Below are 27,544 nucleotides of genomic sequence, written 5' to 3'. Positions count from 1 at the left end.
TTACAGCAAGGATTTCAAGGTTATAAATTCCATAACAATTCTCATCAGAATTCCCAATAGCACCATAAGACCAACTCTGAGGGGAATAAAGGAAAGGGAGATTAGAGGAGAAGAGAAGGGGATAGGGAGGCCAACTATGTTGGAAATGCCTTTGCTAAGGTTGGCCTAGAAGTGTCATAGTCAATTTAGTAGGAATCCAAACCGCACGCATGAAAAATGGTTTGTAAAGTGATTTTTCTTTTTTCTCCTTTTTTAGATCTTAAGTCAGCCTTCAAAAAGAAAGTTACCAGAATGGTTTGGAGCTTCGCAGGGGACTGTTCCTCATGTTAATACTTCCAAAAAATCTAAGGGAAGCAAAGGTCTTTTTGGCTGAACTTGAAAATATATGTGTATTTCAAACCTGGATTGAAGGCTTTGGAATTATTTTGGCTATTTCATTTTAGGCAAACTAAAATGAGTTTTGCAATGTATGGATACTTCATTTTTAAAAAATGGAATACTGATGGGAAACTGTTTTTTTTTTTTTACACAAAGCAATAACTGGATATAAGTTTTTTAAAAGACCGTTCCTCGTTCTTTAACCTGTTCATATAGAAGACTTATTGTCCAAAACGGGAGCCCAAGCAATGAAAGCAGAAGAAAAATAATTGATGGCTTAAGCCAGATTGTCTGTTGCTGCAAAGTTATTCCTTTCCATGTAAATATGGCAGGGGAACTTTCTGAATACACTGCCAATACGAATGTACATAGCCAGCCAGTCTTCGTCATATACACTACAGGCATTAGTAGGACTCCTGTAGTATAAAGTTGGTTAATTCCCATGATATTTATGTGAATCATTATTTCTAAAGATGTTAGTCAAATGGGAAGGTTTGACTGAACAACCACATACTGTTATGGTAGATAAGCAACCTGTAATCACTTTTCTTTTATCACTGTTAATGTTTTTTCTTTAATTTCAGTGAATTTTGGCACTTTCTTAAGAAATTAAAGTTGTTTACAATGAAAATTTGGTGTCCGGTGCAGTTATGAACATCAATGTTTTGTTTATGATTAAGCAGATAAGTCACTTTCAAAAAATTTTAACATTAAAAAACATTCTGAAAGAATTACCGTCCAGAATGGTTCAGCCCTGGAAAAGCCTTTCTTTCTCCAAGGAAAAGCCAATGTATCTGTTCATCCCTACCCAATTTGACCTTCTCTGTTCCCAATTATTTCCCAGTACTTTGGGGAATGTTAGAATCTAATGCTCATATTACATGACTTAGTGGTTAAGAGTAGCAAACTGGTGAGCAAGATTTGCTTCCCCACTCCTCCACATGAAGCCTGCTCGGTGACCTGGGCTAGTCACAGTTCTCTCCGAACTCTTCCGGGACATCTCCAGGCTCTACCTGGAGGTAGGCAGAGGATCTGTAGTGGGGAGAGGAAGGGAAGGTGGTTGTAAGTCACTTTGAGATTCCTTAAAGATAAAAAGGGGGGTTATAAAAACAAATTATAATTCCTGAAATTACAGCTGGACTCCAGACTACAAAGACCAGTTCCTTTGAAGGAAAAGAGTGCTTTGGAGAATGCACTCCATGGCATTATATCCTGTTGAGGTCCCTCCCTAGGCAGCACTTCCAAATCTCCAGGAGTTGGCAACTCTTGCATGGGCAGCTCGAATTCATAGCAACTGACCTTTACTGGCATAGTAACACAATAATTAAATACAATAAACCCTTTTATGCATGTTTGTCAATGACAAAACAAACATTTTGCTACAGGCTTCAGAATCTCCTTATGGTCACCATTCAAGAGAAATATAATTAATTGATTGAATTTACTACCACATGATGTAGACAGAGTCACTACTTTAGAACATTTTAATATGGAGTAAAGCAAATTCCGGTGAGTTTGGTATCACACTGAAGCAAAGAATTAACAGACTGGCAGGAGAGTATGGATTCTGTCATAATCAAATTACCCTTTTTAGGTGTCTTTTAATACAAGCCTGTTTCAGGAATCACCCTTATTGTTGACTTGGGAAAAGTTCACAATGACATGTCACAAACTCAGATGCTGAGGAGTTATGGAATGCTTTATAACGGGTCTGCAACCTGTGGCTCTCCAGATGTTCATGGACTACAAATCCCATCAGCTCCTGCCAGCATGGCCAATTCCAAGCATGCTGGTATTTGAACACTTGTGTGTAGGTAGTGCTAGTTAAATTCAGATCGACTATTATGGGCTATTTTGTCACTGTATGTATGAGAATGAAATTTTTTTATTAAAACGTTCATATCCTGCATTTTTTTGGCTTAATACAGATTACTGCAATGTGAATGTGTGTATATGCAGTATCTGGGAATGAACACAGAAGAAATTGCATACACAAAAGCAGATGGGCAAACTCGTATAGTCTGTTCTTGCCATGCATATTTGCCATGCATATTTGCCAACAACCCACTCAGGCACATGCAAGGGAAGGGGAGGGAGGGGCGGCATGCAAGGGAGGGGAGGGAGGGGCCCCGGCATCTGGACATGGCCCACCCACCCTAGTGGAGGGAGGGGAAGGGGAGGGAGGGGTGGCATGCAAGGGAAGGGGAGAGAGGGAAGGGAGGGGCGGCATGCAAGGGAGGGGAGGGAGGGGTGGCATGCAAGGGAGGGCAGGGAGAGAGCAGGTAGAGAGCAGGAAAGCCGCCAGGTAAGCAGAGAGGCAGGCCACCCCCCGTCATTTCCACCCCCCAAAGTCGCTTGGATGCTGATGTGGCTCAAGCAGTGAAGGGCACACAGTTTGATTCCCATCTCAGCCCAGGCAGCCTTTTGGGAAGACGCTCTTTGCAATGTTGAAGCAGCACCCAGTTTTGCAAGGCCAAAAGAGAGCTTGGTGCACTAAACAGCCCTATCTACGAAAGGGTAAGGGGACACAATGGGACAATTTAAATATGTCTGAGACCTCCCTGGAAGGGCGGGAGGGAAGGGGTGGCATGCAAGGGAGGGGGAGGGAGGGGTGGCATGCAAGGGAGGGGAGGGAGGAAATTTTTGAAAAAAATGACTGAATTCTGCTTCTGCCCATTAAAATTGGGTTTGAATGTTTTGATTTGGCAGCCTAAACTTTTTGTAAATGTTTTACTGACAGGCTGTCACTCGTGACCTGGTCTCTCTGCCTGATGCCCAAGACAAAGGAGACACTACAGTGAATTGTATTTCCTTTCAAATGACACGATGTAAACTTCACCTACAAAACGTAGGCAAATATTGTGTGAACTTTTTAGGTCAGCCACTTATAGCCCCTCGCCTGACAACCTTGCAAAAGGACAGTGCGTTCGTTACCAAACTCCAGGTAGAGCCTGGAGATCCTCTGGAATTACATTTGATCTCCACACTACAGATCAATTCCCTAGAGAAAATGGCAGCTTTGGGGGAAGACCTGTGGTATCTCATTCCCCGCCTCCTTCTCCTCCCTCCCTTGCGGAGCTTCCTCCCCTCCCTAAATGCTGCCTTGTCTAAGTACGGCTCCAAGCCTCCAGGAATTTCTGAAGCTGGAGTTGGCAACCCTAAATAACACTTAAATTGTGGGATTTTTAAAATTCATTATAATTACTGAAGGTCCATTATTTCTGCACGTCTGGAAGCTCCTGGGAATCACAACCTCATTTTGCGGGGGGGGCGGGGGAGAGGAGAGGAGGAAGCGTACCGCTTTGCGCATACTCCCTTGCAACACTTCCTGCAGTTGCTGTGGTAACAGAATATGTCCTTCCCCTTTTGTTTAAAAACACTTTGCGCGACGATGACGCAAAATCCCTGCGACGGGCGAGATGGGAAGTGTGGTGGAAGCCCGGCGGTAGGCTCCTGAGCCAATAGGGAAGCAGGAGCCTCAGGGCTCCGTTGGTTGCGCTTCCCCCGCGCCCCTCGCCGTTGGGGGTGGCCCCGTGCGCGAGGTGAGTGAGCAGGTGCGCGCGCAGCCCCGGGTGGCGGTTGGCGGGAGCCGTTGCTTCGTTGGGGGAAGGGGAGAGAAGACGACTCCCTCCGTCCCTCAGAGGTCTGGTCAAGCTCTCGAGGAAGCCCCCCGTCTCCCTTCCTTCCCGGTGTGAAAAACAGCCCATGGGGAAGCGGTGGGGATTGGAAGGAGGGCTAGAGAATCCCTAGCGTATTAATAAGAAAGCACCAATTTTTATCTGTATTCGCACCGTAGGTCTTAAATTCGGAAGGAACTGCAGTTCTGAAGAAGGAGATGGAGCTCTGAGAGTGGGGAGCTGCTTGCTCAAACCACAATTCTCAGGATGCTTTTAGGGGAATGCTGTACTTGAGGAATTGGAATGCCTCTACCACTGTGTTGAAACTTGTTGGTGTATGAGCAACCATGTTTACAGCAACCCTGTATGATACACTTAGAAAAGGGCTGTGATTTAGAAGATTTTGACTTGCCCTGGGCTACTTCTCTGCCCTCAAGCAGATGTTCCAAAGCATTTCAGATAATTTACCACAGCTTTTAAAAAATAACTTCATAGCTACTTTTAAAATACAGCGTAAAACACTTGTCAAGCGGGTTCTTTCTCCCATAATCTCAGCATTTTTATACCTTAAAGAAAGGAAAGAAAGGGATGAATAAAAGGGTCCATAGATGATGGGAAGAAAAGGGAAAGATGGAAGAGAGGGAGGAAAAGTGAAAAAGGTGGAAGGATAATATGAATAAATGCTAGCATTACATTCCATAAAGCTGTAAAAAAATCCTTCTAAATGCCACTGAATTTATTCTGGCATCCATCTATTCACAGCTAACATCATTATGATGTTCTCTTGTGTTTCCCTATGGGACTGTGAACTCTTCCCAGCTGGGACACCTACCCTGCTTTTCAATGGGATCATCCTGGAATGAAATGGAGGGTGAGTCAAAAGTTGCTGACTGCCAAGGCTCCAAGATTTATTGCTCGAATATGCAGTCAAGCCAGAGGTTATTCGTTTTGGATAAATTCTCTTGTAAGGCACCTAGTGCTTCTTAGCTTTTGATTTAGACTTGCTTTATACTCAGATATGAGCAAGCACTTAGTTGTTTCCTAAAAATATGGAGACCTTGTAATGGAGAAAGATAGTCTATTGTATCAGCTGTGTGATCTGGAATGATGCTGGTTCAAATACTGGGCTTTTTCATGAACTGTGAGGATCTTGGGCAAGCCACTGTGTCACCCTTGCGTTTGCAGTAATGGATTACATTAACTTATTTATAGTTTAACAACTTTGCTGTGCTGGAGCGAGTACAATCCAGCTTCCTTAGAGCTTTATTTAATGTCCCCAAATACATGGCTAATGCCATACTTTAACAAGAATAATGATAAGAGAAAATTTGTACCCACCAGGCTGAAGACTAAAAAGTCACAAGGTATTTTATAACATCATGGCAATGTTTAAGAATTATTTCAAAACAAATTTGTACAATGTAGGCACACAGCAAATTTTAATACAATAACAGCAAACAGCTAGCCAGAATCTAGATAATTACTGGCCCCGTGGAAACTTCAAGGCTGTTCTGTAAAACAAAATAAAAAACATGTCACACAAAAAATCACCATGTACAGGGAACACCAATTCCAAAACGTGAATATATGGTGATTTTTTGTGTGACATGTTTTTTATTTTGTTTTACAGAACAGCCTTGAAGCTTTCACGAAGCCAGTAATTATCTAGATTCTGGCTAGCTGTTGCTGCTATTGTGTTAAAATTTGCTGTGTGCCTGTATTGTACAAATTTGTTTTGAAATAATTCTTAAACGTTGCCATGATGTTATAAAATACCTTGTGACTTTTTAGTCTTCAGCCTGGTGGGTACAAATTTTCTCTTATCATTATTGTGTGTGTACCTTCTCCTTAATCTTAAGTATGGAGTACTTTAACAAGAGGCAGGGCTGTTAAAGGTTGTTAACTACTGGCTGAAAATCCATCTGCAACCAATAAGATTAATAGCCAGTCTCCTCTCAATTACTCTTCAGTCAGCCAGGAGTGTAAGGATTGTTTTAAAAAATTATATGTGTGTTGGTTTAGACCCAGAAGATTTGCTGGAGCTCAGATTTGGGAGGGCAAAAGCATTGGCATGTCAACATCTTCTTGACGTTGAGGGACAGAGTGAGACAGCCTTATGTCCAAACCCAGTTAGGGCTCTGAAATCATGGTCAGGAATTTCTGCAGCTTTGTACTTATCAAACATCACTTCGGAAAATTCTGATGGATCTTCTCCAGGACATACTTTAAAACATTTTCTTCCACCCTACCTAAAGGAAGGTTTTTGCATTGGTCTATGGAAGCATGTTTGTCCCCCTACAATGCGAATGAAATTGAGTCAATCTTGCATATTTTATTTCATCGTTAAATGTACAAAGATGTTAGAAAACAGCTAATATTGCTTCTCCTGAGGTGATGTTTTGGTCACCCCCGCTATTCTAGTTGCCCTAATGATTTGTTTGCTAATTTTTTGCTTGAAAGACAAAGTTCTTAATATCTCACACACTGTCAAAGTTCCTTCATGTTGCTGCCAGAATATGGTACTTTAAGGTCCCCAGTGGTACTGGTTGTTAATATTGTTTGTCTGGTATAAGATGTGTTTTATTTGTACATGCTGGTCAATGACCGAATAAAGACTGACTGATTTATAGGGTTGTTTTTTACATTACCAGGGCAATGTTTGTGAAGAACTTTGATCCCAGTAAAGGGAAAAAATAAATGTGAAACATAATTATTAGTAAGTTGTATAATATAACCCATAATGGCCATTCAGTATAATAATGCACCAGAATTCAAGTTCAAGTTGCAGCTATTAGATGAACATATGGTTAGAATTTTATTTGAGTAGATTCACTTCCAATGTCTTTGAGATTTCCCCTGTCACATATTTTTCCTGCCTTTAGCAGGGAAAGAATACTTGGAGATTGCTAACATATAAGTGCCTGATACAGTGATTCCAATTGGAGGGTCTTTGAATCTCATGGAAAGTCACAAAGTATTTTAAAGACAACCCTGTCAAACATCTATAGTTGAGGAGCAAAGCATATCTCTATCCTGTGTTTCTTTCACATTATAATAATGAAATCAAGCAGTATTTTAGCCAGTTAATATAAAATGCTTTTTTCCTCCTCAGAATTATGGATCCCAGCTTGTTGAGAGAACGAGAACTTTTCAAGAAACGAGCACTCTGCACTCCTGCTGTAGAAAAGCGGCCAGCACCGTCTTCTGATTCTTCCTCTTCCAAAAAGAAGAAATCCAAGGTAGAACAAAGTGGATCATCAGGCTCAAAACAAAACGCAGGTTTGTTTGAAGACAAAATTTTGCTTTTGGATTTTCTCCTTAACATTAATTGTCTTCAATTAACTTCAAATGTGACTTCTTGAGAACACCTTTCTAAGATTTTTCTTGACCCTACTCATGAAGAGAAGAAGAAGAGTTTGGATTTATATCCCCCTTTCTCCTGCAGGAGACTCAAAGGGGCTTACAATCTCCTTGCCCTTCCCCCCTCACAACAAACACACTGTGAGGTAGGTGGGGCTGAGAGAGCTCCCAGAAGCTGTGACTAGCCCAAGGTCACCCAGCTGGCACGTGTGGGTGTGTACAGACTAATCTGAATTCCCCAGATAAGCCTCCACAGCTCAGGCAGCAGAGCTGGGAATCAACCCGGTTCCTCCAGATTAGATACACGAGCTCTTAACCTCCTACGCCACTGCTGCATCCTTAAGATGAAATGGATTGAAAGTTCCTTTTCCATTTACAAATGACTCTTGCAGGTGTTATGTGGCTGAACTTTTAGTCTGGCTCCTGCAAGGCATAGCAACATTTTCCAAACTTCTTTGTAGCTCTTATGTGGTTGGGAAGCTGTTGTGGTTCTCTTTTGGTGTTTTTCTGGTTTATGCATATATAGCGGATATAATATATTTAGAGTAATAATATTGTGGAGAAAGGCAAGATAAAATGCTGTTAAATAAGTTAAAATAAATGTTGAAGGGTGATGTATGTATATTTGATTCAGAGATGGAGTAGGACCTAAGAGTGTAAACTGGGAAGTGTTGTCATTGAAATGTAACTGGCCATAAACTGAGGTCACCTTATGCAAGGCGCTATCTTGCTGATCTTGCTTCTCTCTCATCCAGACTTGCAATATTGGGATTATAGCCCATTTTAAGAAGGAAAGGTATGTGAAACATTGCAACATGAGGTATTCTAGCAGTGGGCAAAACTTCTGTTTCTCAGCCTGTTATGGTTGGATTCCTGCTGTAACACAGTTGAATGGCTGTAAACAGGGAAATGAGATGCTTTTTGGTAAATGTGTCTGAGAATACGTCTTATGAATTTTGGCTTGCTCCTATGAAACCTAATATGTATTCGGTATTATTATTAGTGACAGGACAGGAAATTATTTGTGTTTCCGTGGAAGAAAGTGTTGGCTGCTACCGGTGTTAGATGAAAAAATAAAATCTTTGAGGGCTACATAAGACCATTTTGAATTCTAGACTGGTAACACTGGTTTACACAGTTTTTCACTGTGTGTTCCCCACCCCTCCAGCCCAGATTGCATCAGGCTCTTTCCTTTATTCTGGTCCCTTATTTTAAGGGCCTCTGTTTAAGTACAAATGGGAGCTTGCTCTGCAGTCATCCAGGAGCAGTATTTCCATGTTGTCAGTTAGTTACCAAGGTACCTGTCCTATTGGCAGTGCTATAAGAGATCGAATGAAATAGATCAGACTTCTGGGACTAATATTCTAAGAAGAAAGGCTTTGTTAGGAACTCTGTAGTCTATTTCCAGATTTTATGCTATTTGTTTTGTCAAATTGTAGTTTACAGATAACATAAATGGAATAAACATATGAAAAGGGATTTCTAGGAAATGACTTCGCTTTTCCTTGGACTCACCTACTTATCGGGAGGTTTCTGTTTCTAGGGGAGGAGATTTTGTTATGTTGTTGGCAGGAGCTCAAGCAAGTTTAGAGCGGGCAACGAATCTTCTTGGGCACTAATAACTGCACATTGGAATACAGTAGTGCTATTGCATTGTATAATCAAGCAATTCTCAGTGCTATGTTCAGATTCTGGTCAGTTGCTGTTGCACAGTTGCCCATCCTTCCTCAAGCCATGATGATACAGCTTCAGGGCTTAGTAGTGGTGGAAGCATAATAATAATACTTAAGCTGTTGGAGCTGAGAGAGAGCACTGGCAGTCTAGCTGAACACCTGAAGCCTGCACTGACCAGGCAGTCCTGAGGTGTCACTAGTTTATTCCCTAGTATTCAGCTATAACTCCACCACTACCACCACCACACACACACACACAGAGCAAGGTCAGCCCAGTTTTTGCATGCACATCTTAGCTGAATGTCACTTAGGGCTACAGCTGAAAACGGCATGTCCTAATATGACTGTCTGTGCTGTCCCTACTCTTCTGTCACTAGCTGGCAGAAGAGAGTGTGGAAATACACAGCATAATTATATCAGGTTGTCATCATGCAATTTATCATTACAATTAAGGATGGTGGAAACTTGACACAGGGCTGGCATTTTTATGGCCAGATCTTTTTTCCTGTACTGTTTATCTCTTGTCCTAGTCATAGGGGAGAAAGTACAGTTGCTTTCATGTTAATAGAGATCCTTCCTTGTTCTGCTAATAGGTATAATGAAGAGATTTCTTTCTGGAAAACAGAACAAAACATTTTTTAACAACCTCCCGCTGGTTCCTTAACTGAGGAAACGTGCTTGGGCCAGCGTGAAGTTGCATGGTTGTAAAGTCTGTGGTGATTTTACAAGTTTCTAGGAGGAATAACAACTACTTCAAGAATATAGTGGCGGAGATTACATAGGAAATCCCAACCATATGTTAATAATGGAGTTGAGTGTGCTCAGGTATATGTAATTAATTTGTGTTCACATTTTTTTCTTGTTGGCGTTTGATAGTGTCAAATCATCATTATAAAAATTAAACAATGGGTAAATTGATCATATGAATAACATTTTACTTGAGTCATCAATTCTAATCAACAGCAGTTCATTCAGAAACAAAAAAAATTGCTCATTTTCATACAACACTGACTGGTTGTTCACTGTTAAGTGTTCTGTGAACCGTTCCTGTTTCTATCCATCAGTGAACAAAACATTGCTAATATCGATATTTAAGACTGAGCAGAATCTGACTTGCTCAGTCTTACAACGCAAGAGGTTTATTACAATGTTGAACATATTCTTTTTGACGCAGATGCTAGTGATCCACTGGTCCACCTCTACACCACTTCCGTTTCACGTTTCCTGAAGCTTTCCAGCAAAGATCTAACAGGATTAGGTTCATTCTCTAAGTCTTTCATGGTTTTATTTTTTGCACAGCAGCAACAGTCAAGCAGCTCATATAGGAAAGCTAACACCACCAAACATACTACAGTAAATATAAATATGATCAGAATAACAAAGCAGGCAGTATTCCAATTGTCGTGGAAAGGGTAAATCTTCTGCACTTGAAAACCAAGGTACTGGTAGATTGGTGCAGTTTCATTCCAGTGAGTAGTGTTGAAGGTTGCCATCTTCACAGGTCTCTCTGGGTTCTGTCCTTGATGCAGTTCTGTATATTGAAACACACATAACAGAAAAATAAACTGCAGTATGTTCCATTTTCTCTAGTCTACAAAATCTTCTTTTCTGCCCTGCTGGGAACTTGAGCATATCACTCTTTGCCTCACTTTTAGATTTACTCAAACCTCAGAACACTTTTAGATTTACTTGGGGATTGATGAGATTCTTGAAAAAAACCAAACCTCTAGTTTTCCACCAAGAAAAACAAAGTGAATAATCCCACTTTCATATTTTCCTTGATTGTGACTATTCTCTGGTTAGGAAAATATTATTAGAAGTATACCTAGGTTGGTACTGACATGGTTTTTAATAGTTAAGTGATCCGAGACTGATTGTCTTTTCTCTTCTTCCAGTTCCTCTCACCTCGTATAAATTTCTTCCTTTGTAAATTTTAACTGTGGTTAAGTGGCATGTGGACACCACTGTTAATTACTGGCAATGCTAACCTGGATTTGTTAAGCAGCTTCAAACCAGGTTCTGAGGGAGCCTTAATTAGTATAAACTGTAGTTAGCATGCGAATGCATAACTTAACTATGGTGAGGAAGTTCTGGCATCGTGTCTGCTCACAACAGATTTTCAAACATTATTTCTCACAGATGTGCTTTTGGAATTTGTTAGAAAACTGAGCTGCTTGTTTATGTTGCCATAAAGTCTCAAGGGCTTCCTTTTTGGTTTGTTACTACGTCAAGGAGCCTGGGAGATCCTTGGATTTGCCTGTTCCTCCCCCCCAAAAATTTTTTTAAGCGTGCCTTGTCGTTTGATTAGTTAGTTAATCTCTCACAGGGTTAGCAGTAGATTAAAATAGTACTAGAAAGTTGAGTTCAGATGGGGCATGGCTTCTAGCTCATCTCTTAGTAGTTACATACTGTAGAGAAACATTGAGAGCTCCTGTTTTTGAAGCCTCTCCCCACTTCTCTGGAGTTCTGGCTGATGCTGGCCTTGAAGGGGTTGCAGTGGAGCCTTTCCAAGAAGTTTGCAGCCAACCAACATTGGCTCTAGATCTGTGGTGGCGAACCTATGGCACTCCAGATGTTCATGGACATCTGGAGTGCCAATAGGCCATGCTGGCAGAGGCTGATGGGAATGGTAGTCCATGAACATCTGGAGTGCCATAGGTTCGCCACCACAGATCTAGATGGTGAAGGGACTTCTCACTCAGGCCGTGTAGAGTGTGGCTTCCAATTCACCTAATGATGGTGAACGAGAGCTACTGAAGATACCTAACATTAGAACCCCTCCTCAGTCCCCAGTTGTCCTGTCCATTCTTTCTCTTAATTGTTTCTGAGAGGGTGCAGACTACATTTAAACTGGAAATCTATGGTTTTATTTTCTCTGCTATGAAGATCGGGGTTTAAAAAATTACATTTAAATCATGGTAGCTTAATGCAAAGTTTGACCACTGTGGTCTCTGTCCCAACACTTCACCTGAGAGGCTCAGTGCAAGCAGTTTTTGAATAAAATAAGTTTGGCACCCGTGAGGGAAACAGAAAAAGAACAGTACATTTTATTTACTGTTAGAGGAGTACGATGGTTCAGAAAGAGGACAGAAACTGTTTACACGTATAACACAATCTTGCTGGCCCAGTTATTAGTAAAGTTACAGTTAACTGTTTAGAAGTGCTGCATATAGTTAACAACCAGTTTGTATTCTTGAAGTGAATATTGTCCATCCCTAATACCTCAGGATTTTCACAGTGTCAATGTAACTTCCTCTCAGAAATCACAGATCTATCACTAGTTTCTCTCAAGACAGATTCAGTCCCTTCCTCAAGTTAACCTGTTTTATCACCAAAGACAGGTTCTGAGACTTCCAAAGTCCTCTGAGACAGGTTCTCTCCTAACTAAAACTCTGAAAACGCAAACCCCATCTGCACACATTCACTGGTTTCGCCCGCTTACACACAAGATGAGCTCTGAGACAGGATCTTTCCAGTCTCTCTCTCTCTGTAGATGCAGTGCTGACAGTGTAACATTTTTTTCTCTCTTCCTGCCCCCTCCTGCCTGCTTCCTCTCTTCCAGAGATTCTGGTTGGCTGCTAGCTGCTATGCTCACACTCCAAATAGAACTAAAGGGAAATTGGTGTGTTTCAGAAAGGGACAGGAACTTTGCCCATCCATCCCAACTGCAAAGCAGATTCCAAACTCTCTCAGCATACCACTGTCCCCCTTCAGCTGCAGCAAGCAGGAAATCCCACATGTTTGGAGCCCTCATCCTTTCCCTTATACTGTCCTTCAGCATCGGACTTCCCCATATAGCATCCTTCCCTTCTCAGTGCCCTGAACTGAATAGCTCAGGCTGGACTGATCAGATCTCAGAAGGTAACCCCGTTTGACCTGCACAAGTAATAGGATGGGAGACCTCCAAGGAATACCGAGTTGTAACATGGAGGCAGGCAACGGCAGCCAACCTCTGAACATCTCTTGCCTTGAAAACTCAATCAGGGGCTTCTTTAGTGAGCATACCTCTTGGTGATGCACATGGATGAGAAACGTTTCCCAGTGATACAGTGATGTCTACTCTTTGGCCAGAGAAACATTAGAGAAATTTCACCCGTAGGAAAAAGCAACATCTAAGGGCAAGAGCTTCTCCCCTCATACATACTTTACAGATCATTCAGCTATTCCAAAGTTAGAGGCAGAGTATATTTGCTCCCATTCTTCCTGCAGACACAGTTGCCTTATTCCAGAGCCTCCCAGAATGGATAACGTCTGATGAAGATTCTCAAGGTGTCATTCCCTGTTGCTGTTGCTGCTGGCTCCCAGACAGGCATGGGGATTGCTCCCAAAGACAAGAGAAAATCCTGGATAGATTCTAACCCACAGCCAATGGTGATCTGAGTCCTCTTCATGACATCTAAAATCTCTGAAGAGTAGTAAGGGTAGGGAATTCTCAGGGGAAGATTTTATTAGAGCAAAACTAACACAGGAATGCTTTTGCTGACTCAGCTGGAGCTGTGGAAGCCCGCTGGCTGGTTCAAAAGGATAAACTACAGTAATCGCAAGCTGTCCAACCCTATATCAACTGCCTCCCCAGCACCATCTTTTCCCAGCTATTCTGTTCCAGCATGCTTCGATTAACTCCTGCAGAAAGAATTGCTGAAATTGTCCTAAACCAATCCACAATATTCTACCTGCTATCCAGTGACATGATCTGACTATCCATAAGATGAGAGCTTATGTTCTGGTTCTTACTTCCATCACTAAGCTTCCATAAGAAGCCATTCAATTGCTTGTGGATCAACACAAGAACAGAATCCACCGTACTTGGAGGTTTTGGTTCTTTGGGTCACAACTCTTTGAGCTATGTCTCAGAACCTTTAACTAGCAGAGGGACCTAAATGTCAAGGTTCAGGCAAATGTATTGATCCGCCTGAGTTTAATTGAGAAAGGTAGACTATAAATGATGTAAATAAGGAAATGTGTTCCCTTCACAGGCTGCAAATGACTGAGGACCTCTTCAGCACTATTCTATTGGAAACACAAGATGTGACAATCTTATTGAAGACCCCTTCCAAATAGCATTCTTCTTTTGTCCATCAAAACGCTCAGTGTCATTCAAAGTCCAACCTGAGAGAACAATTCCAAATGGCAAGAACAGGAGCCAAAACTAGTTCTTCCTCCCTGTGCCCAGGAAATAATCCCAATTCCAGATGACTTCTCACCCACCCTTCTCTCTGTATGAATCTCACAGCTTGGCCTGTAGCACAGTCGAAAGTGATTTATTTTAACCACTTGAACCAAAATATATTCTTAGGTGAGCAATAGAACCAACTTGAGTAAATAGCCATTTTCTATACAGAACCAAGGAGGATACCATTTTGTTATATGGCTATATTTATACTTCCTTGATATGAGTCTCTCTTCCTAACCTAACAACAGTCAGGTTGTCTAATCGTAAGTAGTTGCGGTCAACAAAGTAATTGGCAGTGATCCTAACACCACTGGGATAAAGATGCCAAGTTAACATTAGTTGGCAGTTTTTGAAGATGACAGCACCTAGATTTAGTTTCCAAAGTTAGTGCTTAGATTTCCTTACAGGAAGAACACCTGAAGGAACTCTTCAGTTCTCAGGTGGTTTACTGAGTTGCCTGACATTGCATTGGGCTGACAGGTCTTTGAACCCATTAATCTTCTCAGAAATCTACACAAGTTCAAAAACTGAAGTTGGGCCTACTTGCCTCTTCCAACAACAAAATGCTTCCAGGTCCAGCACACATTTGTAAGGGAGAAGAGCGACAGTAGTCAATAATATCTGAACAAGCAGGCCTAATGGGTCTTTCTTCTACTGCTGAAGGACTGTCCAAAATATCTCAAAGCAAGGGAATGGGATGCATCTGCGCCCCTACGTCCCCGAGATGGCCTTAAGAAAGAAAGGATCATGATTTTGTTGTTTTCTGGACTTCCCACTGTCCTGGGAAAAACTGAGGGGCACATATTTGCTACTGACAGTGCAAAAGCCATTTTCATTTTCAACATCTGGAAATTGAGACAAATCCCCTCATCTCAAAGATCAGTTAGGATGTCTCCCGTCCCAGCCCCAGAGGGAAAAATTCTCCTCTATGCTTACTGTCTCCCTTCCTTTGTGAAGAACAGAAGTTCACAGACAAATCTAGAATGATCATCTTCAAGGAATATTTTGCCATGAATAGGACCAAGGACCCCTAGCATTGTAAAGAAAGATACAGAACATACATTTGGAATCTTCTAAATAGAAAGATTTAAAAGGATGAATGAAATAAAGCAAACAGGAATTCATGTTCTGAATAGAGGGAGGTAGTGAAATGTATCTTAGCACCTGGGAACCATATGCTGAATGATATCAATGAAGCTGTAAGGGTCACATTTATCAAAGGGGGAAAATAGATTATTCACCTTCCAGTGATCTTCTGGGGGGTTTATCTCTCCTCAATGGAAAATTTTTGATTTGTAAAATGGACTTGTTGGATATTTCTGTTACCCTAACCCTAACCCATCTTTGTTGGGCTGCTGTGAGCATACCTCCCTAAGCCTCTTGAAGGGAGAGTTAGATACAAATGTGATAAATAAATCTACCGGAGGGAAGATGTCTGGGTTGCACACAGCTACTGAGCAAGGAGTGAAGGATAATTGCATGCTGTAAATTGCATCTGGAAATACATTCAAGGACCTTGGTGGAATCCTCCGCATTCAGCATTAGCAACTATGTTTTCTTTTCAACAGATTAATTATCTGTTCAGTTTTCTTTTCAAACTTTTGTAATGGTTTTAGTTGTGTAAATCATTATTTGGTGGAATCCTCCGCATTCAGCATTAGCAACTATGTTTTCTTTTCAACAGATTAATTATCTGTTCAGTTTTCTTTTTAAACTTTTGTAATGGTTTTAGTTGTGTAAATCATTATGTATCAATCAGTTGTATGCTTAAAAATTCTGTTGTGGAAAATGTATATGGATCATCATCATATGTGGAAACAGAGGTTGAGTTTGTCTCAAGACATTAGAAGCTATGGCTTGGGTACAGTGAAGTATTTTGGGTAGAACTGACATTATCTTAACGGGATTATCTTAATTTTTAAACAGGCCCTGTAATATGTTTTTAAGATCCTCAAAGAGAAGAGGAGGAGAAAGACCCACATGAATTATATCTTACCTTTGTTAGTATCAGCAGGGAACAGAGAACACTGAAATGGGGAAGGTTGTTTAAAATGAAACTTACTGCTTTTTTTCATAAAAATGAACAAAACACACAGACCTAGATTATTAAAGTCATCTGGTTCAATAATAAGAGGAATTACAGCCTGCTTCATCCTTTTCTGAAAAAGAATCTGAGAATGTTGAATATCTTTAATGACTGGCAATGACTGCTATTAATGATCACTATACTACTAGTGAGTATGGTGGGAATCAGCAGCATGACCTGCCCTTTTGGGGGATATGATTGAAAAAGTAGGATGTATTGTTTTTTGAGGTATATAAAATGTTTTCTGATTGAGTCAGGTTACTGGTGTTTCATAGTTGGCCTAGTACTGGACAGGAAGGATAGCAGAATTCAACAAAATACATTTTTAATAAAGATACTGATTGCTGTATAATTTTTAAAAATTCAGATTGCTGGCAGGAGAATTAGAGCTGATTGTGCAATATCATATGACTTTATACTTGTTCAGTTATCTGACTTAACATAATATAATTAAATGTCTCTCTGTTTTATCTTAGCCATGATTGGGCTAAGAACACATTTGTTGTCTGGTATACTTTTGAGATTCATAATATTAAAATGGAAATTAATTTTTAAAGGAAATTTTGCTTTTTGAATTAATTCTAAAGATTTATCCATTTCATTATATGTCCATGCAAATCAGCGGTAGTTTTTCAGATTTAAACAGTGCTTTCTACTTGTGTTATTTTAACTTTTAGTTACAACGTAGCACAGTAAAAGCAGATGACTTGCAAAGTAGGTTCTCAGGATAGTATTAAAGGTTTATAAATAATTGTATGGCATCTCTACATTAAGTAAGATACAGAATAAACAAATAGGCCATATATAATCAAAGGGATTTCAGTTAATTATGCCCAGGGTTGCAACATTTGCTTGTGCTTGCCAAGTCCCATTGCTTTAAGTGAAGCTGCTTTCATGATGTTAACAAGTCACTGAGTCATTCACTGAGAGGTACGGCATGCACATGTTATGGGTTAACGCTAGTCCAAGCAACCGGGTTAATGGCAAGTGGGGGGTGGGGGGAGGGTTGGTGCCGTTTAGGGATTGTTTAAATCTGGAAACAAAACATTCCTGATCATCCTTTTTAAAAAGCCATTCTTGTACATTAGTTTTTATCTTGCAAAATTAGACTGATTGATTTATTAGGTCACACAGATCATAAAAAGGATTCTGTTTACACAATATTATCTAGGCATGTTGAGCTCACTGTAAGATGGATGGTCATCAATTCTTCATGAATGCACAGATGGTAAGATTTTCTGTTAACACAAGACAAGCTTCTCTGCGTTTGAGCAGAAACCTAGCTTCAGATGCTATTTTTAATTTTGTATATTTTTAAGATGGTGGCCATGTGTTCTTTTATTTAAAAAAAAGAAAGCTTTTTTGTTCAGATAATAATGGCAAGATAATTTATAAAAATGCACTTACCTCTTTTCAGAAAGGATGCTGGAACAGCGCTGATCTTCTGTTTAATACAGCCTCTGGTAGACCTAAGATGGAGCTCTGCTTCTATTGGCTGAAGCAGGATGCAGCTGACAGCTTCCTTTATGCTCATTTGCATAAGACCCTTACCCCGAGGAGTAAATCATTCATAAATCTGGATAGGTTAGGGTGACAAATCCGTTCTCCTCTCTTACCTTCTTTTTAAACCTTTGGAGCTCCTTTAAGAATGAAGTGCATTTTATAAATAACATGGTCCTTTTGTGCTTTTGCTTTGATCTGGCAGATGGTTTGAGCGTGGCATTTATTGTGTTAACACCTGCAGGTTTCTTTGCTCTTCTGATAGTATGTTAACCTGCTGAGAACCCTCCATAAGTAATTCAGCTCTTCATAGAAGGCAATTGCTGGCTTTTGTGTAATTATTTGATTTTGGTACTTTAAGATTTATGTAACTTTTGTCTTCCTGTTCTATTTAATTCAGAACCGTTTATGTGTAGAAGCCAGTGAATTCAGTGAAATGACTGTCTTCCTTAAGATTTGTGTCCCCAGCTACTGGGTTTTTTTTTCCCCTGACACATCTCTATACCTATAGGAAGCAAGGAAATTGTGTTATGATGTGAAGACAATTGTATCTTTGAAATTGTGTTCAGATTGTGGTTGTTATTTTCCAGAAATTTTTTTGGCGGGGTGGGGGGGAGAGAAGTACTGTTTCAGAGGAGCCCTCCAACAACCAGGCAGGAAGTTGCATTTTTTTTGGTCAGTTTGATGTTCTTGATTAAAAAGTGATTTGATATTGCTTATATCGGGCTATGAAGTTGCTCTTCCCATTCAGCATGATCTTGGAGTACTTCCCCTTCCAGTTCAAACAAATCAAGGTTCCTGAAAGGAACAAAGCCAGGTCAATCTAAAAGAAAGCAAAGTTAATGTCCTGGTTATTAATTTTCTATTCTCTGCAAGTTTATCTCCTGCAAGTAAGTTCATATAAGCTATAAATAATGAATTTCCATTAAAAACAATAACAGTGTTACAAGATAAGGATTTTGTTTTGTTTTAAATCAGTTTAATCCTGTTTCCCTTTGATGGTAAAAGGGAGCTGAGGAAAAGGGACAGTTTTGTGTAAAAATCAAATGCCTTTTGTAAAAGGCATTTCTCTAGTTGTTTGTTACAAGATCTGGTGTCAGCTTTCATGGCTGATAACACATCTAGTAAGAGTCTTTGAGTAAAAGTCTAGTGAATGCTGATGAGATTGTATGTATTAGGTTTTCTATTATTTGTGTTGCTGATTAGAACCCAGGACAAGGAGCTTACTGCATTGGTGAAAGTCTGTAAGGCAGATGTGTGAATGAGGAAGAGATTTGTTACCAGGTTCAACCATTCATATCTGTAGAGCATTCTAATGAGTTGCAGATAAGGAAGTTCATATCAGAGTTCTGAAACATGTCTTCTACCCCCCACTCCCCGCAAGCATCCAACTGAGGAAGAGTTTTGGATAACCCCAAAGCTTGCATGCTATTTTATGTTATTTTAGTAGATCTTTATAAATGACGTTACATGGCTTTTGTATAGGCAAATAACAAGTGCTTGTAATGTGCACACATTTTAAGTTGCACATTGCCAAGCTTCGCTGAACTAATGGGCTAATGACAAGCAATCACAGGGATATCTGCTCTCACAAAATGCTGGAGAATTGGGGAGGGTGTTGGAGTTACAGTTTCTTGTCAGTGCAGCACATTATTCCATGGAATAAGATCAGAATTTCTGGGTGGCTGAATCTTGTGTTTTGTCTCCATCTTTCGTCACTTACATTTACAGAATGTTGGAGAGAAATAAGGTGGGGAGGGGGTTTCCAACTCTGGCCCTTGAGATGTTAATGAACTATGATTTCCATCAGCCCCTGCCAATTGGCTGTGCTGGCAGAAGCTGATGGGAAATATAGAAGAGGAGGAGGAGGAGTTTGGATTTATATCCCCCCCTTTCTCTCCTGTAGGAGTCTCAAAGGGGCTTACAATCTCCTTGCCCTTCCCCCCTCACAACAAACACCCTGTGAGGTGGGTGGGGCTGAGAGAACTCCGAGGAGCTGTGACTAGCCCAAGGTCACCAATCTGGTATATGTGGGAGTGCACAGTCTAATCTGAATTCCCCAGGTAAGCCTCCACAGCTCAAGCGGCAGAGCGGGGAATCAAACCCGGTTCCTCCAGATCAGAATGCACCTGCTCTTAACCACTGCTCCACTGCTGCCCATAAACCATCTGGAGGGCTAGAGTTGGACACCCCTGAAACAAGGCATTCTGTGGGTGGGGCCAGTTGCACAGCCCCCCCCCCCCCCCCCGCCCCTCACTTGGTCCCATCCATATGGCGGCTTAATAGAGGCACTCTTCTAAGCACATTGCATTATGGGAAATGCACAATGGGGAAGCTACTTCATGGGCAAGAAAACATCATTCAGACTTTGTGGAAAGCTGGAGGCTCTGATTAATTATAAGCATCTAGATTAGCTCATTATCACCAAGGTTTTGCAAAGTTCCAATTGTGACAGCATTACTATTTGTAAATAGATGCTCTTCTCTAAAAATGTCTCTCACAATGCCATAATTTTCAGATTTCTCCTTTGTTAGCGAATTGTACTTTGCAAATCTGAGATCCTGCAAGATACCATGTTTCTGAGGAAGACTGTAACACCTGGAGGGGTCTGTGGAGACTGAGTAGGCAGCGTTGTTAGTTTTTTGTCTGTGTTTTTTGGTAACATAAATATTCTGTGTCTGATGCTGAAGCTGAAATCTGTATGAGAGCATACTAGCTTTGTTTTTCTTTCCAGATCATAGCAATGGATCTTTTAACTTGAAGGCCCTTTCTGGAGGCTCGGGATATAAGTTTGGAGTCCTTGCAAAGATCGTGAATTACATGAAGGTATAGTGATTTGTGTCATTTTAGAAAAACATCCTTAATTTATGTTGCAATAATTCATTTTGGTAGCAATATTTATATTGTGTCAATGATAAGAAAAAAAAATCTGCCATGCCTTTTTGAGCTTGGCTGAAGGATATGTGCCATTCTGTCGCCACCAAGATCTGTTGTTTCCTACTTAATCCTTCAACATTGAAAATGGGAGTACAGTTTCAATTAATTATGCTTCAGAGTTTTTTGATTTAAGTGTAAAACCTCTGATCATTCTTGATCATTCCTGATAATCAGCATGGCTGCTTCTGCCTGCCTTCTTGAAGGGTGGCTCGGCCTCCCTACAGTAATCAATTTCCAGCAATGGTTGATGTTTTAGGGATCTTAAGCCTTTTGTGAAAACAACAGCAGAAATGAAAATGTGTTATTTTGTATGTAGCCAATTAATCCTCCAGTTAAAAGCACTTTGCCTTGAGTAAACAAACTGCAGTAAGAGCAAGGGAACCAATTTAGAATGGCTTGTGGATGGTGCCAAGAATTGATCCGCCCTGCAAATGTGAGACATTTTCAGGCAGATTTTAATATCCTTATGCCTCTGCCTTTATTATTTATCTAGCAAACTGAGAAGATACTGTACTCTTCTGTCAACAATACGAACCATTTAAACAGTCAGGCGTTCATCTTTCACTTTACTGTTTATAGCACATAACGGGATTATCTTGGGTGGTCCCTGGCTTAGAATCTCAATTTGCATTGAGGGTATTGTTAATCAGAATGTAATCATATCTTGACTTTGCTTTATGATGATCATCAGTGGACCAAACAGGGGAAACGTGCCACTGAAAACAGAGTGAGATCAAAATGGCCTAATCCTGTATGTTACCAGAAAGCTCTGTTTTAATTTACCTTCTATGATGACATCACAATGTTGCAATGCCCAGGAACCAGAATACATTATATATGTTGAATAGGGAGAGAGCTTCATGGTATAAGGTGAATGGGCTTACAACTAAATCTCTATAAATCTTTGCCTGTGGACTTTCTTTCCCCTGCCCACTTAACATCTTTCCCCTTGAAGATAGACCTTCCTAAAATGGCAGAGCAGTTTTGGTACAGCGTTGGAGGAAATGTGTTAGTGACATCACCCTGGGATCTTTTAAGCATTTCATGTTGATTCAAAAATGTCAGGTTTGCCCTTTGGCATATGTATAGTAAGGGAAAGTTGTAAACTAATAGGATTGAAATTATTACATTATTTTCACATTTTATACTAAAATTACTTTGGTATGTGCTTTTCTAGTTCATAGGCTTGCCCTATTAGTTGTAACCTTCCACTTTTGAAAAAAGGAACATCATTGTGATGGTGACACTTTCTTTCCCCAGACACGCCATCAGCGGGGAGACACATATCCATTAACTCTGGAAGAGATATTGGATGAAACCCAGCACTTAGACATTGGACTGAAGCAGAAGCAATGGCTGATGAGTGAGGTAATCGCAGCAGCTTTCAGCCTTGCAGTATAAGGATGGCTCACCTAAGCATGTACCGTATGAACAAGGGCTGTTAAGTGATAACTTGGATGCAAGAAGCAATTTACCTGCTCTTGTATGATTTTTAATATGTAGTCTTACCTTTATTTTCTACATCATTATCTCACATGAAGGCATCACAGGAAGTGTGGAAAGCTCTTTGAAATGCATACACTTGCTAATAAGAACTTCCTAATATTAAAGAGATTCAATGTGAGTGTTAATCTTGGAATTGATTGAATATTGTAATAAAATGTTTTCATATATTTAAATGTTCACATTTTGTGTAGTTTAGAATATTTTCATCAAGGCAGTTTTTCTAAACTTCTAATAGCCGAAATACTTTTTTAAAACATGAGGTCCACATGAAACCCAAAGGCCTTTATTTGTAAATAGATCTATATTTGAATTAGTAATTGAAATTTAATTGTTAATGTAGCAAAATATTAAAACATTTTAATAGAAAGCTATTCAAGTTGTTGATGTAAAAGTTGCATTGGTTTTAATAACTAGTCGAAACTCGAATGTTGATGAAAGACAGTATTTTAGAATTCAAGGATCTGCACAATTGCAGATTGTGGACTCCATTATTTTAATGGAAGAGTGGAGGTAGCTCTAACACTTTGGTTTGTTTCTGGATTTGTTTAGGATATTTTGGATTAATAAGAGTGGGTTTTTAGAGCTTAAATTGACCTGATCTCCCCATTTATAGTCCTCAACCCTCATGCAGGGTGTCATAGTTCTCTTACATGACCTCACTGAAGCCCAGAGCCTTGCTTTCGGCCTGATAGGAAAGAAATGCATCTAGAGCACTAACTGTGCCATCCTGAGCAGGTCTCTTCAGAATCCTGACCAGGTCTATCCAATGGGACATGCTCCAGGAAAAGTTTTCTTAGGATTGCTCTGTGAGACATACAGAAATACCTCCTCTGAAGATAATGCTGCTGTATTTCTACATTTCAGGTGATCAAATGCTTTAGTCCTGCCAGATGCTGAGCTATGGCAGAGTTTCCCAATTTCAAGCAAGGTGGATTTGGAAGTGCATAAAACAGTATCCCAGCAGCATCTTAAAGACTACAAAGAACTGGCTGTTGTAGGTTTCCCCGTGCTGCTGTGGTCTGGTAGTTTTTGCTCCTAACGTTTCATCCCCATCTGTGGCTGGCATCTTCAGAGGCATGTCATGGTAAGATGGGTTTCTGTCTGTGGTACAGTAATAAACAGAGAGAAATACATCTTACCGTGACAGGTAAGGGTGCTGCCAGAAATACCTGTGGCAAATGCACATCCTCCTCTAGAAGCTTTAGAATTAATGTTTTGTATTCCAGGCCCTTGTCAACAATCCCAAAATAGAAGTTATAGATGGGAAATATGCTTTCAAGCCTAAGTACAACTTGAAGGATAAGAAGGCCCTCCTTAGACTCTTAGATAAACATGATCAGCGAGGGCTGGGAGGAATACTCTTAGAAGATATCGAGGAAGGATTGCCTAACGCACAGAAAGCCATCAAGGTAAGCACATCACGTAGCTTCATGCGATGGGTATATTTTGTTCTTCCTGCGTCTGTCATAGCAAATTTGCCTGTCATTTGTAAGCCGCTGTGATAATCAAGTTAAGCCTCTGCAATCCAGAAAAGCATGCTTATACCACCCCTGAAGGTATTGCACTGTTTTGGAGTAGTAAGCTCTCAGAAACTGCCCCTACAAAAAACTCCCAAGCTGCTGTCTTAGCTCACCTGGAGCTAAAAGCAGTGGAAACACTCTGGAAATGGAAGTGCCCTGGTCTTTTTAAAACTTGAAAAGGTTAAAGACCCAGTTTGGCCTTATTCATATGACTGCTACAAGGGTGTCTTTCTGAGGTCTTGTGCCCCTTTCAGGCTTCGTTGTCATTCATTCTAGCTTCTTTGTGCGGAAGGACCATAAGGTATTCCTTTTTACGAATGGGGATGAAATGCTGAGAGACAATGAGAAAGGGTTTGTATTCTGGAGTTTTAGCTCTGGGATAGGGTTGCCAATTGGACTTTCAACCGGAGTTTAATCTGGGGAAATGCAAGACTACAGGTTTGGGGCGGGGCCACCGCTCAGTAGATAAGTGTCCACTTGACATGCAAAAGGCCCCAGGTTCAATCCCTGGCATCTCCAGTTAAAGGGATCAGGCATTAAGTAATTAAAAGATCTCCGCTTATGACCTGGAAAGTCACTACTACTCTGAGTAGATGATACTGACCTTGACTGGCCTGTGGTCTGAATCAGTAGAAGGTGGCTTCATTTGTTCACGGCATGGAGGTAAATAACATCCTCTGTTAAAGGGCATTCACCAGAATACTTGCAAACAAAGCACAATAGACTTAGGCAAATTTATTGCAGTCCTTGATGTTATTTTGTTTGACTGACTACCACAACCTCCACTCCCCAAAGAAGTTCCCTTGTAGAGAATTTCAAAGTATTGGTGTTAAAAACCATATATAACAAACATATATAACGAACAGTAGAATCAAGGTAAATTTACAGTTTTTTCAGAGCAGCACAGCTGGCGTCTTTCCCCGGTGCCGCCATCTTGGAATCCCCCAGTATTGGTGTTAACAGTGTTTAAGTACTTTTTTATTTGTGTATTTGTATTCAAGGCTTTAGGGGACCAGATAATCTTTGTTACGCGTCCTGATAAAAAGAAGATTCTTTTCTACAACGACAAGAGCTGTCAGTTTACAGTGGATGAAGGTTAGTTTTCTCATTGCAACAGTGATGATAAATACTGTGGAAGTCCCAACAGAATAGTTAAATTGCCATTTATGTTCTGCCTCTCAGTTTGTCTGGCACTGTGCACTTAAAGCCTAAATACTGGTATTTAATCTCTGGAGCCTTAAACATTGAGCTGTTTGCTGGCCAGTAGCTAAGTCAGATGTCAGCTGGAAAGGCCTTGTGCTGAAGTATTAACATTTTGTTTTATTTGCTTCATTCATACCCCATCTTTTCCCCAGTGGGAACCTAGAGACATTTACACTGTTCTCCTCTCATCCACTTGTGTCGCTTGAATGGAGCAGTAGAAATGAAAATTAAGTTTCTTCAGTTTTCTCTTCAGTTTTCAAAGGCTTGCTGTTCCTGTACTGTTCCAGCTCATGTTTCCAGCGATAGCATGTCCTTGAGGTGTGCCTAGTACCTGCCTTACTTTCCATTAGATGCCAGATGGAAAAATTCCTCTTTGCCAGGCTTTTAACAAAGAACTTCTGTCTCTTTTAGCTGGTCTGTAGCCTGTTCTGAGCTTGTGGGTTGCTTTCTACTGTTTTTATGTCCTTGAGTGTTTTATGGGCCTTTTTATTATTGTATTGTCTTGTTTGGTTTTATTGTATTCATTTTTTTCTTTTTCCCCTGAAGATGTCCTCAGCATATGATGATACTATGCCCATTAATAAGCTGCAAGAAGAAGAAGAGTTTGGATTTATATCCCCCCTTTCTATCCTGTAGGAGACTCAAAGGGGCTGACAATTTCCTTGCCCTTCCCCCCCACACAACAAACACCCTGTGAGGTGGGTGGGGCTCAGAAGAACTGTGACTAGCCCAAGGTCACCCAGCTGGCGTGTGTGGGAGTGTACAGACTAATCTGAGTTCCCCAGATAAGCCTCCACAGCTCAGGTGGCAGAGCTGGGAATCAAACCCGGTTCCTCCAGATTAGATACATGAGCTCTTAACCTCCTACGCCACTGCTGCAAGGTGTTGTAAACACGATACAATACACAATAGTTAAGAAGTGCCTGAAATAAAACCTATTGAGCCTTCTTTGGGAGCAAGAAGGTGATTATAATGGTAGTTTACCAGGGACTTTTTTTTCTCTTTCAGATACCTCTAAGTTCTTTATTATTTGTTACCTTTTCCATTATGAACTGCCATAAGTTTGGAGAAATCTATAAATCTGTTGTGTGATTGGTTCCCCTCTTTACTTTCCCCAACCATTATTTCTGAAATAAGTATTGGAAATTAGAGTGGTGACAATACCCCTGCAGGCATTTCCTGAATGTAATGTATTGCGCAATCCAAGGGTTAATTTTCTAGAAGAAGCCTTTAATTAGTGGAATATCTGCATCTGTTGAACTATCTATGTAAATTTAGTTAGACCAGGATGGGCTGCAAAAGGTTTCAGTAGATTAAATTGACCCAACAAGTATACAGGACCTAAAGAATCTTATGAGTCTTTGTTTTATCGAAGGTGAAGCCAGAAAAACATTTTAGGTTTTATGTCATAAATGTTGTTTATTGTTCATGGTTTATATAGATGGGAATGCTAGTATTAATCAATGTATCCCTTGGTTGGAGTTTTGTTTAAGGAATCTGTGCCAACTTTCTTGGACTTTGTCTTAATCCCTTAATAAATATGTTTTTTTTAAAAAAAAGAAGTTTATGAAATGAATTGGAGTTGCCCCTTGTGTTTAGCTTGCTGTGGCTGTTGTGTTTTCAATCACATTATATTTTCAGTGTCAGCTATTCCTAGTCTAGCCTTCTGGAACTGTTGAGATTTACAGTAACTGTAGAGTTGTGCAATGAATAAAACAAGAGCATATTACACATCAGTTTGCTCAAGGAAAGAAGATTTCTTTACTTTGATCTGTAGATGGCGGTGTAGTCTCATATTTGTAGTTAGGTTGTTCTGCCCCTTCAGGAATGTCTGTATCCAGTGAAGAGTGAAGAAATGAAGGAGTCACTTCACCTACTGCTCAGAAGGTTTCAGAGAGCTGCACCCACATTGGTATCCTGTGTTGCTCTGAGAATCCTCAGCAGCGCCAATGAAAGCAACAGGAAACATAAAGGGGAACTGTGGCTCAGTGGAAGAGCTTCAGCTTTGTGCGCAGAAGGCTCCAAGTTCAGTCCCCAGCATCTATAGTGAAAAAGGACCAGGCAGTAGGAAATGTGAAATTCTGGACTGAAATTCTGGAGAGCCACTGCTGGTCTGAGTAGACAGTAATGACCTCAGTGAACCAAGGTCTGATTCACTATATGGTCACTTCATGTGTGAATGATCCTTTGCTATGTTGGTTCAGCCGTGGCTTTGACTTCTGCCAACAGCTGCAATTTGTTGGAAACCCATGAGAAATATCTTCTGTTTGAGCAGACTGCTCATTGTTACATTTTCTCGCCATAGAAAACCCCAGATAAGAACCTTCCTGGGGATTTAGGGAGAGGGCCCGCTTGTCCAGGAAGTTCTTATTCCCTCTGCTTAACTTCACTCCTGGAGGTAGAACTTTCCCTGATCCTAGAGATATCCACTGTCCTCAACCAGGGCCGAGGCCTTTTCAGCCCTGGCTCCAGTCTGGTTTAACATTCTGTCAAATGAGACCTGGACCCTGCAGAACCTATCACAATTCCTCAAGGCCTTTAAGACAGAGCTGTTCCTCCAGACCTGCAGTTGAGAGCAGCGATGGCATTCC

General features: G+C 40.6%; 3 protein-coding genes across 6 annotated transcripts in view; 2 read left to right on the top strand and 1 right to left on the bottom strand.

The window, feature by feature from the left end:
• WRN (WRN RecQ like helicase) overlaps positions 1-1,009 on the top strand; it is a 74,060-nt gene extending 73,051 nt beyond the window's left edge. For both annotated transcript variants that reach the window (XM_048503171.1, XM_048503172.1), the window contains exon 36: positions 257-1,009. In XM_048503171.1, coding sequence (XP_048359128.1) covers positions 257-373 — 117 coding nt within the window. In that variant the 3' untranslated portion in view covers positions 374-1,009. The remainder of the gene's footprint in view (positions 1-256) is intronic.
• Positions 1,010-3,761: 2,752 nt separating this feature from the next.
• Positions 3,762-27,544, top strand: part of GTF2E2 (general transcription factor IIE subunit 2) — a 32,368-nt gene continuing 8,585 nt past the window's right edge. Inside the window, exons 1-7 of one of the 3 annotated variants that reach the window (XM_048503369.1) lie at positions 3,762-3,920; positions 4,758-4,866; positions 7,108-7,274; positions 20,522-20,613; positions 21,985-22,092; positions 23,457-23,639; positions 24,752-24,845. In XM_048503369.1, coding sequence (XP_048359326.1) covers positions 7,112-7,274; positions 20,522-20,613; positions 21,985-22,092; positions 23,457-23,639; positions 24,752-24,845 — 640 coding nt within the window. In that variant the 5' untranslated portion in view covers positions 3,762-3,920; positions 4,758-4,866; positions 7,108-7,111. Of the gene's footprint in view, positions 3,921-4,000; positions 4,022-4,757; positions 4,867-7,107; positions 7,275-20,521; positions 20,614-21,984; positions 22,093-23,456; positions 23,640-24,751; positions 24,846-27,544 lie in introns of those variants that run through there. The other 2 variants (XM_048503368.1, XM_048503370.1) reach the window with 2 other exon arrangements.
• Positions 9,947-17,836, bottom strand: SMIM18 (small integral membrane protein 18). The gene is made up of 2 exons (XM_048503371.1): positions 17,695-17,836; positions 9,947-10,559 (listed from the first exon to the last, which is right to left on the bottom strand). Exons 1-2 carry the CDS (start codon positions 17,825-17,827, stop codon positions 10,228-10,230), a joined length of 465 nt encoding a protein of 154 aa, XP_048359328.1. The 5' UTR covers positions 17,828-17,836; the 3' UTR covers positions 9,947-10,227.

This window comes from Sphaerodactylus townsendi, linkage group LG07 (assembly GCF_021028975.2).
Source record: "Sphaerodactylus townsendi isolate TG3544 linkage group LG07, MPM_Stown_v2.3, whole genome shotgun sequence".
In the NCBI taxonomy this organism is placed as follows: domain Eukaryota; kingdom Metazoa; phylum Chordata; class Lepidosauria; order Squamata; family Sphaerodactylidae; genus Sphaerodactylus; species Sphaerodactylus townsendi.
The sequence above is the reverse complement of the archived record's forward strand: the minus strand, read 5'-3'. Positions and strand labels throughout refer to the sequence as shown.